This window comes from Salmo salar, chromosome ssa20 (genome assembly GCF_905237065.1).
Source record: "Salmo salar chromosome ssa20, Ssal_v3.1, whole genome shotgun sequence".
Lineage (NCBI taxonomy): Eukaryota > Metazoa > Chordata > Actinopteri > Salmoniformes > Salmonidae > Salmo > Salmo salar.
The window spans coordinates 62,830,095-62,843,781 of record NC_059461.1 but is presented as its reverse complement, the minus strand read 5'-3'; the positions used below and the strand labels follow the sequence as shown (position 1 = coordinate 62,843,781).

Here is a 13,687-nt window from a genome sequence, read left to right as displayed (position 1 = left end):
CACCTCAAGTGGCAGTTTAGAATTAACCTCCAATCTGAGTTTATATTAAAAACATTTAAAATTGAGCAACAGGCTTTAAATTAATCTAGGTTTAAAGTGAAAACTAAACTTAGATTAGAGGAAGGATTTCATTTAACTAGGATTAATTTAAAACTAGGTTTAAAATTTGGTGCAACAAGATTAATAGATAAATCTTAATTTTACCCAGTTTAAGAGTTAATCCATGTTGGTGCAACCCACCCAGTATCAACTATTAACTTGGGTCCGGCCTGAAGCTTGTGCTAGTGAACTAGAGTTTCCCAAGAAGCAGTGCTTGACTTGGGCAGGAGCTCACCGGAGCTGCTTGAGCTTCTGTTACTCTTATAGAATATTAGCTCAAAAGTATTATGGCGCTCCTGCACCTAAATATAAACAGTACCAGCCAATCAGAAATACTATCAGATCCCCAAATGGGCACATTTATATGCCTACATTTGCGCACAGACCAGGTAGCCTATGCTTGCTCGTCCTTACTCAAAATTGACAGAAGCACTCCAAACAAAAGACAATGACTAAATTGACAGACCTCGTTAATGGAATTAAATAAACCAAAACTTGTTTCTCACAAGTGTAGCATAGGTTGTGCACTCTGCAAACAATTTGTTTACTCCGACAATGAGTACAGGAAGACTGGAATAATAATATTGAATGCCTTAAAATAAATAACCGTAACCAAAGTAACAAACACTGTAGATTAGAAATTATAGGAATTAACGGTAAATGTACTACTGGTGATATATGTAATGGAGAATTGATATACACTAACAATCAAATGCAAACAATTCACACAATGAAGTTATGAAACAATGACTGTGCACAGTTGGCGGGAGAGAGTGCATTCTGGAGAGAGAAGTGCGTTGTGCATCTGGACGAATGGTCAATACAGCGTCTGCATTGGCCATTCAGCATTTACTGTATATGGCCTCAGCCGAAGTCAGGGCAAGAATGGCCTCAGCAGAAGTCAGGGTATTCATACTTCTTACGCTTCACAGAGTGCAGAGCTGTTGTCAAGGAAGTGAGTTTGTGTTTATACAGGATGTACCGCCCCACCTACCATCAACCAATCATGACAATGCGGAGCTATACAGAGCCCTCTGCATTGTTACAACATTTTGGAGGCGCATGGCAATGCGGTACAGAGCTCAATTTGGCCTCTGAAATTGCGTCACACCCTCCGTATGGAGCCTCCGACCACATTTTCGAATCAAGCATAAATTGGCTTTAGGTCTAGGCCTCCGCAATGCATTAGTTCACTGATATGGGCACAAACATATACAGTACCAGTCAAAAGTTTTCAGTCAAAGATTTTTCTTTATTTTTACTATTTTCTACATTGTAAAATAATAGTGAAGACATCAAAACTATGAAATATCACATGGAATCATGTAGTAACCAAATAAGTGTTAAACAAATCAAAATTCTTCAAAGTAGCAACCCTTTGCCTTGATGACAGTTTTCCACACTATTTTCCAACAGTCCTGAGGGAGTTCCCATATATACTGAGCACTTGTTGGCTGCTTTTCCTTCACTCTGCGGTCCAACTCATCCCAAACCATCTCATTTGGGTTGAGGTAGGGTGATTGTGGAGGCCAGGTCATCTGATGCAGCACTCCATCACTCTCCTTCTTGTTCAAATAGCCCTTACACTGCCTTGAGGTATGTTAGGTCATTGTTCCTGTTGAAAAACAAATGATAGTCCCACTAAGCGCAAAACAGATGGGATGGCATATCGCTGCAGAATGCTGTGGTAGCCCTGCTGGTTAAGTGTGTCTTAGCCAGCAAAGCATCCCCACACCATCACACCTCCTCCTCCATACTTCACGGTGGGAACTACACATACGGAGATCAACCGTTCACCTACTCTGCATCTCAAAGACACAGCGGTTGGAAACAAAAATCTCAAATTTGGACTCATCAGACCAAAGGACAGATTTCCACCGGTCCACTGCTCGTGTTTCTTGGCCCAAGCAAGTCTCTTCTTGTTATTGGTGTCCTTTTGTAGTGATTTCTTTGCAGCAATTCGACCATGAAGGTCTGATTCACGAAGTCTCCTCTGAATAGTTGATGTTGAGATGTGTCTGTTACTTGAACTGTGAAGCATTTATTTGGGCTGCAATTTCTGAGGCTGGTAACTCTAATGAACATATCCTCTGCAGCATAGGTAACTCTGGGACTTCCTTTCCTGTGGCGGTGGTTTTTGTGACTGCACTTAAAGAAACGTTCAAACGTTTTCCGTATTGACAGACCTTCATGTCTTAAAGTAATAAAGGACTGTCATTTCTCTTTGCTTATTTGAGATGTTCTTGCCATAATATGGACTTGGTCTTTTACCAAATAGGGCTATCTTCTGTATACCACCCCTAATTTGTCACAACACAACTGATTGGCTCAAACGCATTAATAATATATATATATATATATATATATATATATATTTATATATAATTAATAATTAATTAACAATCAATTGATTGGACATGATTTGAAAAGGCACACACCTGTCTATATAAGGTCCCACAGTTGACAGTGCATGTCAAAGCGAAAACCAAGCAATGAGGTTGAAGGAATTGTCAGTAGAGCTGAAAGACAGGATTGTGTCGAGGCACAGATCTGGGGAAGGGTACCAAAACATTTCTGCAGCATTCTTAAACGGAATAAATTTGGAACCACCAAGACTCTTCCTAGAGCTGGCCGCCCTGCCAAATCGAGGGAGAAGGGCCTTGGTCAGAGAGGTGACCAAGAACCCGATGGCCACTCTGACAGAGCTCCAGAGGTCCTCTGTGGAGTTGGGAGAACCTTCCAGAAGGATAGCCATCTCTGCAGCATTCCACCAATCAGGACTTTATGGTAGAGTGGCCAGACGGAAGCCACTCCTCAGTAAAATGCACATGACAGCCCGCTTGGAGTTTGTCAAAAGGCACTTAAAGGACTCTCACACCATGAGAAACAAGATTCTCTGGTCTGATGAAACCAAGATTGAACTCTTTGGCCTGTATGCCAAGCGTCACGTCTGGAGGAAACTTGGCACCATCCCTACGGTGAAGCATGGTGGTGGCAGCAAAATGCTGTGGGGATGTTTTTCAGCAGCAGGGACTGAGATACTGGTCAGGATCGACGGACAGATAAACAGAGCAAGGTACAGAGAGATCCTTGATGAAAACCTGCTCCAGAGTGTTCAGGACCTCAGACCAGGGCGAAGTCTCACCTTCCAACAGGACAACGACCCTAAGCACACAGCCAAGACACCGCAGGAGTGGCTTCAGGACAAGTCTCTGAATGTCCTTGAGTGGCCCAGCCAGAGCCCGGACTTGAACCCGATCGAACATCTCTGGAGAGACCTGTAAATCACTGGGCAGCGACGCTTCCTGTCCAACCTGACAGAGATTGAGAGGATCTGCAGAGAAGAATGGAGAAACTCCCCAAATACAGGTGTGCCAAGCTTGTACCATCATACTCAGGAAGACTCAAGGCTGTAATCGCTGCCAAAGGTGCTTCAACAAAGTACTGAGTAAAGGGTCTGAATACTTAAGTAAATGTGATATTTCAGCCATCCGTCATAGACTTTTCTTTTCTCTGCTACCGCACGGAAAGCGGTACCGATGCACCAAGTCTGGAACTAACAGGATAGTTAACAGCTTCTACCCCTAAGCCATAAGACTGCATGTCATCACATACGCTGCGACTACTGTTTATTATCTATCCTGTTGACTAGTCACTTTATTCCTAGTCATATGTACATATCTAACTCAATTACCTCGTTACCTCTGCACATCGACTCGGTACTGGTATAGAACCAGGTTATCTTTACTCATTGTGTATTTATTATTACTTTTATTATTATGTGTTATTACTTATCTCTTATTTCTCAATTATCTTTCTCTCTGCGTTGTTGGAATGGACCCGTCAGTAATAATTTCACTCTTAGTCTACACCTGTTGTTTACAAAGCATGTGACAAATGAAATGACCCCCAAGATGCTAACCTCTCACCATTACCATTAACAGGGGTAATATCTTGGGGTTAAACAAAATCTCTTTCTCTGAGCAATTATATTAGTATAAATGAATACAATTTCACGTATTATTTTGTTTTTTTACAATATACACTGCTCAAAAACATAAAGGGAACACTAAAATAACACATCCTAGATCTGAATGAATGAAATAATCTTATTAAATACTTTTTTCTTTACATAGTTGAATGTGCTGACAACAAAATCACACAAAAATAATCAATGGAAATCCAATTTATCAACCCATGGAGGTCTGGATTTGGAGTCACACTCAAAATTAAAGTGGAAAACCACACTACAGGCTGATCCAACTTTGATGTAATGTCCTTAAAACAAGTCAAAATGAGGCTCAGTAGTGTGTGTGGCCTCCACGTGCCTGTATGACCTCCCTACAATGCCTGGGCATGCTCCTGATGAGGTGGCAGATGGTCTCCTGAGGGATCTCCTCCCAGACCTGGATTAAAGCATCCGCCAACTCCTGGATAGTCTGTGGTGCAACGTGGCGTTGGTGGATGGAACGAGACATGATGTCCCAGATGTGCTCAATTGGATTCAGGTCTGGGGAACGGGCGTGCCAGTCCATAGCATCAATGCCTTCCTCTTGCAGGAACTGCTGACACACTCCAGCCACATGAGGTCTAGCATTGTCTTGCATTAGGAGGAACCCAGGGCCAACCGCACCAGCATATGGTCTCACAAGGGGTCTGAGGATCTCATCTCGGTACCTAATGGCAGTCAGGCTACCTCTGGCGAGCACATGGAGGGCTGTGCGGCCCCCCAAAGAAATGCCACCCCACACCATGACTGACCCACCGCCAAACCGGTCATGCTGGAGGATGTTGCAGGCAGCAGAACGTTCTCCACGGCATCTCCAGACTCTGTCACGTCTGTCACATGTGCTCAGTGTGAACCTGCTTTCATCTGTGAAGAGCACAGGGCTCCAGTGGCGAATTTGCCAATCTTGGTGTTCTCTGGCAAATGCCAAACGTCCTGCACGGTGTTGGGCTGTAAGCACAACCCCCACCTGTGGACGTCGGGCCGTCATACCACCCTCATGGAGTCTGTTTCTGACCATTTGAGCAGACACATGCACATTTGTGGCCTGCTGGAGGTCATTTTGCAGGGCTCTGGCAGTGCTCCACCTGCTCCTCCTTGCACAAAGGCGGAGGTAGCGGTCCTGCTGCTGGGTTGTTGCCCTCCTACGGCCTCCTCCACGTCTCCTGATGTACTGGCCTGTCTCCTGGTAGCGCCTCCATGCTCTGGACACTACGCTGACAGACACAGCAAACCTTCTTGCCACAGCTCGCATTGATGTGCAATCCTGGATGAGCTGCACTACCTGCACTACCTGAGCTGCACTACCTGTGTGGGTTGTAGACTCCGTCTCATGCTACCACTAGAGTGAAAGCACCGCCAGCATTCAAAAGTGACCAAAACATCAGCCAGGAAGCATAGGAACTGAGAAGTGGTCTGTGGTCACCACCTGCAGAACCACTCCTTTATTGGGGGTGTCTTGCTAATTTCCTATAATTTCCACCTGTTGTCTATTCCATTTGCACAACAGCATGTGAAATGTATTGTCAATCAGTGTTGCTTCCTAAGTGGACAGTTTGATTTCACAGAAGTGTGATTGACTTTGAGTTACATTGTATTGTTTAAGTGTTCCCTTTATTTTTTTGAGCAGTATAGCTCAGTATTTTAATAATTTATTTTATACAGTCACTATTGCTCATCTTTATCAATGATGTCAATATTTCTGGACCCAACTATCTTGGTCTGCGTCCCAAATGGCACCCTATTCCCTTTATAGAGCACTCGTTTTGTCCATGGCCCATAGCGCTCTGGTCAAAGTAGTGCACTATATAGGGCAGTGTTTCCCAACCCAGCACATTAGTGACTGTCCAGGGTTACAATAAAAATGTGTACTGTTGGGTGTTCTCAAGGACCAGGTTTAGGTAACACTGATATAGGGAGTAGTGCACTTTTGACCACAGCCCTATGGGTCTATGCACTATATACTATAAATAATAGGGTGCTATTTGTGATGAAGCCAATGACTTGATAAGGGCTGCCAAGACCTCTGGAATAAGGTTGAATGGACTCACTGAACCCTAAAAGTCAGTGACAAGTGACATTGACAAATGTAAAACAAGGAAACCGATTTATGAAGATCCAAGCACTTTGTTGCAGCATTCTGGCTCTTGCTCGCTGTTCTCTCGCTCTCTCTGTCTCTCTCTCTCTCTCTCTCTCTCTCTCTCTCTCCTCAATCTTTCTCTCTCACTCTCTTGCTCGCTTGCTTTCTCACTCTTTTTCTCTCTCAGATGAAACTTTGTTTTGCTCACATATGAAACAGAGTCTTATATTGTGGTTAATCTAATTCATTCTATACAAATTAATAGTATTTATTCTTCTGACACCATGTTCCTGTTTGCAAACCACATCCACCCTTCTCCCATTCTGGATTTACATGGGGATAACAAATGCTCTTGTTATCATTATCAACACACACACACACACACACACACACACACACACACACACACACACACACACACACACACACACACACACACACACACACACACACACACACACACACACACACACCTAAATCCTCCCACAAGCAAAAGCAGTGTAGAATAGATGAATGTGGTTCTGTGTTAATGCACCGCTCCAAAGCTCTACTTCTAAGAACTAAAGTAAAAGAAAAAAGCCACATTTGCATGCCCGAAAATATCCCACATTTCTAATACTCAGTTGAACTAAGATGAGGTAAATTTCTCTCCATATTGAAATTGGGGGGATTTTGTGCATTTGAGCTAATGCGTGTCAGTTCATGAATTTGTTTTTGCTGTCTAACTGATGCTATGGTTTAGTTTGTATAGACACTATTTGTGTCATTTGGAGTCAACAGTAATCTTACATTATTACAATCCTACAGTATTAGAGTACTTTTCAGACTTTTTACAGAATTTTCCACTGAAACAGAGATATCAACCGTTGATCAATAATCAATTGACATCCTCTACCACCAGTAGTGATAAGAGGTTTGATGGGTGGCTGTCTGATATATCCATTTGCTCTTACTGGATTTCAGGAGCTAAGCTGATCAGTTAGTTAACCACTTTTAAAGGGGGAGGTGGGAAATATCACACTGGTGCTGGTTGTGGTGATGTATAATGAAGTATATGAGCCATGCAAATTGTGAAGCTAACGTACAGTTGAAGTCGGAAGTTTACATACACCTTAGCCAAATACATTTAAACTCAGTTTTTCACAATTCCAGACATTTAATCCTAGTAAAAATTCCATGTCTTAGGTCAGTTAGGGTCACCACTTTATTTTAAGAATGTGAAATGTCAGAATAATAGTAGAGAGAATGATTTATTTCAGCTTTTATTTCTTTCATCTCATTCCCAGTGGGTCAAAAGTTTACATACACTCAATTAGTATTTGGTAGCATTGCCTTTAAATTGTTTAACTTGGGTCAAACGTTTTGGGTAGCCTTCCACAAACTTCCCACAATAAGTTGGGTGAATTTTGGCCCATTCCTCCTGACAGAGCTGGTGTAACTGAGTCAAGTTTGTAGGCCTCCTTGATCGCACACGTTTTTTCAGTTCTGCCCACAAATGTTCTATGGGATTGAGGTCAGGGCTTTGTGATGGCCACTCCAATACCTTGACTTTGTTGCCCTTAAGCCATTTTGCCACAACTTTGAAAGTTTGCTTGGGGTCATTGTCCATTTGGAAGACCCATTTGCGACCAAGCTTTAACTTCCTGACAGATGTCTTGAGATGTTGCTTCAACATATCCACATAATTTTCCCTCCTCATGACGCCATCTATTTTGTGAAGTGCACCAGTCCCTCCTGCAGCAAAGCACTCCCACAACATGATGCTGCCACCCCCGTGCTTCATGGTTGGGATGGTGATCTTCGGCTTGCAAGCCTCCCCCTTTTTCCTCCAAACGTAACAATGGTCATAATGGCCAAACAGTTCTATGTTTGTTTCATCAGACCAGAGGACATTTCTCCAAAAAGTACGATCTTTGTCCCCATGTGCAGTTGCAAACCGTAGTCTGGCTTTTTTATGGCGGCTTTGGAGCAGTGGCTTCTTCCTTGCTGAACGGCCTTTCAGGTTATGTCGATATAGGACTCGTTTTACTGTGGATATAGATACTTGTGTACCTGTTTCCTCCAGCATCTTCACAAGGTCCTTTGCTGTTGTTCTGGGATTGATTTGCACTTTTCGCACCAAAGTACGTTTATCTCTAGGAGACAGAACGCGTCTCCTTCCTGAGCGGTATGACGGCTGCGTAGTCCCATGGTTTTTATACTTGCGTACTATTGTTTGTACAGATGAACGTGGTACCTTCATGGCGTTTGGAAATTGCTCCCAAGGATGAACAAGACTGAGGTCTTTGCTGATTTCTTTAGATTTTCCCATGATGTCAAGCAAAGAGGCACTGAGTTTGAAGGTAGGCCTTGAAATACATCCACAGGTACACCTCCATTTGATTCAAATGATGTCAATTAGCCTATCAGAAGCTTCTAAAGCCATGACATCATTTTCTGGAATTTTCCAAGCTGTTTAAAGGCACAGTCAACATAGTGTATGTAAACTTCTGACCCACTGGAATTGTGATACAGTGAATTATAAGTGAAATATCTGTATGTAAACAATTGTTGGAAAAATGACTTGTGTCATGCACAAAGTAATGTCCTAACCAACTTGTCAAAACTGTAGTTTGTTAACAAGAAATTTGTGGAGTGGTTGAAAACGAGTTTTAATGACTCCAACCTAAGTGTTTTTAAACTTCCGACTTCAGCTCTACGTGTCATCCTTTGATCTGTCCACTAACTGTATTACAGCTGGCAGAAGCTTGCCCGTGTGTGCGGGATGCAGACAGCGGATCTATGATGAACAGTATCTCCAGGCACTCAACACTGACTGGCACACAGTATGCTTCAGGTGAGTGCTGCTTAAACAGTGTCCTCTCACTGATCAGTCACTCTATTCTCCTGTCAATCTTCTAACAGACAACTGATATCCATCCTACTTGTTTCATTCATAATGACCCGTTTTGGATTTTCTTTTGACAGACATGAGATCTCTGTTTTTTCAGGTGGCATTATTGCTCTACATACATCCTTCTTAACTTGCTCCGTTAGTAGGTAATGTGCATGATGCTACTGCAATGGCACTTTCCAGCATTCCAGTACTAACCAAACACACACTCCTGATTCCTCCTCAGATATTTATCTAAACTTTACTGATTAATGGTGGATTACAGTTAACCACACCTGTTTGATGTCTCTCATTGTGGGCATGCTTGGAATGCTTATTGATCCAATCACAATATTGAACACAGTCAGAACATGTGGTTCCCGTCACATCAAATCTCTCTTACACTGCTAAGGAGTGCTAGCTATCGAGCATGTTGTAATAAGTGTCTAAGTGCATTACCTCTTTTAACCTCCCACTTTAAACTACCCATTTTTAAGACCTCGTAAGCTTTTTTATTTATTTTTTCCTTTATTTAAAGTGGAACTGACAGCATTTTAGCAACATGAAATGGTATTAAAATCTGTTCATATACACCCCAAGGAAGAATGTGACCCTTTTTTAAAAACATTTTCTTAGATATGGTTATTTTCACAATTTCATTTATTCTTAGAATGTTTGGGAATTACGTATACTAAGGTATTTGTGAAAATTCATAGAGTGGGAAAGCGGCCGTGAATTTGGGCAATTAATAGACGGGGGAAAAAAATTCATAAAAACATCTTTCTATGCAGACCGGTGCACCATAGCCAATCAGAGGTACAGTAGGCCTATATGCAAACAAGCTATTTGCCCCAAGGGCCTGCCTTCATTCACTTTGAACTGGACTGTGTGTTTACAGGCAGTTGCAACAGCGCGGCTTTAGATCATTAGAACGCATTCAGCAAAAGCCACAAAATACACCTGAATGGATTTCTGCAAATATGTAAATACCACGGGAGTCCTCTTACATTTGGAAACTTTACAGTCCGATTGATCAAACAACCATAAAAAGGTATATGCACATCAACATCAACAAGATCAACAACTAATGCTAGCCAGAGCAAGATGAGCTAAAATCTAATGAAGGGACATTAGATAAACCCTCTAAAACTTTTTCAGCTAGTTGGCCGTTAAAGTTGCACTGATTGTCACGTCCTGACCAGTAAAAGGGGTTATTTGTTATTGTAGTTAGGTCAGGGCGTGGCAGGGGGTGTTTTTCTGTGTGTTTTGGGGTTATGTTCTATGTTCTTCTATTTCTATGTTCATTCCAGGGTATCTATTTCTATGTTGGATTTGTTTGGGGTTGGTCTCTAATTGGAGGCAGCTGAATCTCGTTGCCTCTGATTAGAGACCATATTTAAGTAGTTTTTTTTTTCATTGTGTTTGTGGGTGGTTATTTTCTGTTTAGTTCATGTTAACCTGACAGAACTGCTGGCTGTCATTTTCTTGTTTTGTTTATAGTGTGTCAGTATAATAAATACAAATATGAGCACTCAACACGCTGCACCTTGGTCTACCTTTAACGACGGCCGTTACACTGATAAATGATGGAGAATAGCCTGCTCATCCTTCTGCATGCATCCAATACATGCGTTGTCCCAACTAAGCACCCAAGCTAACTGTCTAAAGTTGGCTAGCTTACTAACTAGCTACTTCCAGACACAAATGAGAGAACTGGCCATTTTACTCGCCCTAGCAGAGCTGGTTAGGCTGTTTACATGTTATATAGAGGGTTCATGACTAACTATTACTTTTTTTTGCCTACTTTTACTGACTCCGGTCATATTGAGTGGGTCTTGTGCGTTTGTAAATTCATCAGTTGTTCTGCGCTCTGGCACCCTCAGACAAGTGCTCTGAAATTGGAGTAGATAGCTAGCCAGAGTGAATTGCGAATGCAAGAGATATGCTATCTGGATAACAGTCGTTCAGCATAGCTAGCTAGCTAGCAAAGTGATTCACATTTCTTGCAGCTAACCAAATGACACGTGCATTTCTAGCCACCGAAAAACTATTTTTATTTTATCAGGTAAGTTAACTGAGAACACATTCTCATTTACAGCAACGACCTGGGGAATAGTTACAGGGGGATGAATGAGCCAATTGTAAGCTGGGGATGATTAGGTGGCCATGATGGTATGAAGGCCAGATTGGGAATTTATCCAGGACACTGAGGTTAACACCCTTACTCTAACAATAAGTGCCATGAGATCTTTAGTGACCACAGAGAGTCAGGACATCCCATTACATCCCAGGACATCCCATAACATCCCATTCAAAAGACAGCACCCTACACAGGGCAATGTCCCCAATAACTGCCCTGGGATATTGTTTTAGACCAGATGAAAGGGTGCCTCCTACTGGCCCTCCAACACCACTTCCTGCAGCATCTGGTCTCCCATCCAGGGACTGACCAGAACCAACCCTGCTTAGCTTCAGAAGCAAGCCAGCAGTGGGACCTTCCAAGTTCTCTCACGTCACCCCGCTCCTCCGCACACTCCACTGGCTTCCAGTTGAAGCTCGCATCTGCTACAAGACCATGGTGCTTGCCTACGGAGCTGTGAGGGGAACGGCACCTCCGTACCTTCAGGCTCTGATCAGTCCCTACACCCAAACAAGGGCCCCCCCCCCAAAAAAAAAGAAAGATATAGATGTACTATTGTAAAGTGGTTGTTCCACTGGATATCATAAGGTGAATGCACCAATTTGTAAGTCGCTCTGGATAAGAGCGTCTGCTAAATGACGTAAATGTAAATGGTATGCTGCTGGCATATACGAGGGGGACAAGTCACTCACCCACTCCTCCAATGACATGACGTCCTTCTAGCAGCTTGATAGCTAGCTATCTAGCTAATGGTAGGCTCTGTGTTTTTACCTTGCTACATAAATAGATACGCTAGCATATTAGCCACGTTATGACTGACTTGTGATCATTGCCCTTACTATTTTGATTGTATTGACATTCCCAGCCTTAGTTACATTCCTCCGTTTTTGTCATTTTCATTGAAACTGAAACAGTGCATCCCGAATGGAGGCAGCAAAACAATGTACCTTGCCAGCTGCGATTTACAACCTGATAGCATCCATAAATTCTGCCAACAATGCCTTCGTCTACATCATGTAGTGTTGAGTCAAATATAACCTATTTTGTTTGGTTTTGTACCATAAACTGGGAATTTGATATTTTTGACTGATATGATTATTTGTTTCATATCGGCAAAGTAGTTAAAATGCTGTCCGTTCCACTTTAACTAGGCAAGTCATAAGCTTGTGAGGAACCACTCCCTTCTTCCCTTCATCCCTCTCTTTCTCCCTCCCTCCTTCCATTAGTATTAGAAGAAAAGTTTGTGAGAAGCTGTTGGTTAATTGGTTCTTTCCCAACATACCATCATATCCCTGTGTTCGGTCAGCTGTTTTTGGTTGTTGTCAGTGAAAAGACTAGAGTCTTACCTGGAGACGGATGTTGTGACTAATATGTTCTGGCCTATGAGTCCAGTCTCTCCATCTGGTCCTACTTTAAATGAAACAACTTTATAAAGGGTTCACAAATCATTTAAAGGCTGTTTATAACATGATGTTTGTTTCTCAATCAATCAATAAAATAATTGTATTGCCCTTTTTACATCAGCAGTTGTCATAAAGTGCTTTAAAGATACCCAACCTAAAACCCCAAAGAACAAGCAATGCAGAGGCAGAAGCACAGTGGATAGGAAAAACTCCTTAGATGGCAGGAACCTAGGAAGAAACCTAGAGAGGACCCGGCTCCGAGAAGTGGACAGTCCTCTTCTGGCTGTAGCGGGTAGATATTTAAGAGTACATATTTTAAGACGTCCAAAGATTCAAAGATGACCAGCAGGAGCAGATAATAACCATGGTGGCTATAGACTATAGAGGGTGCAGTCGAAATAGCAGCACATGATCGGCAGCATTTCTCAATGATTTCTGAAGTAAACTCAGCAAAAAAAGAAACGTCCTCTCACTGCCAACTGTGTTTATTTTCTGCAAACTTAACATGTGTAAATATTTGTATGAACATAACAAGATTAAACAACTGAGACATAAACTGAGCAAGTTCCACAGACATGTGACTAACATAAATGGAATAATGTGTCCCTGAACAAAGGGGGATTCAAAATCAAAAGTAAGTCAGTATCTGGTGTGGCCACCAGCTGCATTAAGTACTACAGTGCAGTACTTGGACTGCACCAGATTTGCCAGTTCTTGCTGTGAGATGTTACCCCACTCTTCCACCAAGGCACCTACAAGTTCCCGGACATTTCTGAGGGGAATGGCCCTAGCCCTCACCCTCTGATCCAACAGGTCCCAGACGTGCTCAATGGGATTGAGATCTGCGCTCTTCGCTGGCCATGGCAGAACACTGACATTCCTGTCTTGCAGGAAATCACGCACATAACGAGCAGTATGGCTGGTGGCATTGTCATGCTGGAGGGTCATGTCAGGAAGGATACCACATGAGGGAGGAGGATGTCTTCCCTGTAACACACAGCGTTGAGATTGCCTGCAATGACAACAAGCTCAGTCCGATGATGCTGTGACACACCGCCCCAGACCATGACGGACCCTCCACCTCCAA

The 13,687-nt window shown here is 42.7% G+C and overlaps 1 protein-coding gene across 1 annotated transcript in view; it reads left to right on the top strand.

Annotated features, from left to right (window-relative positions):
- Positions 1–13,687, top strand: part of LOC106581050 (LIM domain kinase 1) — a 109,429-nt gene that overhangs the window by 14,034 nt on the left and 81,708 nt on the right. Inside the window, exon 2 of the mRNA XM_014162741.2 lies at positions 8,922–9,021. Coding sequence (XP_014018216.2) covers positions 8,922–9,021 — 100 coding nt within the window. The remainder of the gene's footprint in view (positions 1–8,921; positions 9,022–13,687) is intronic.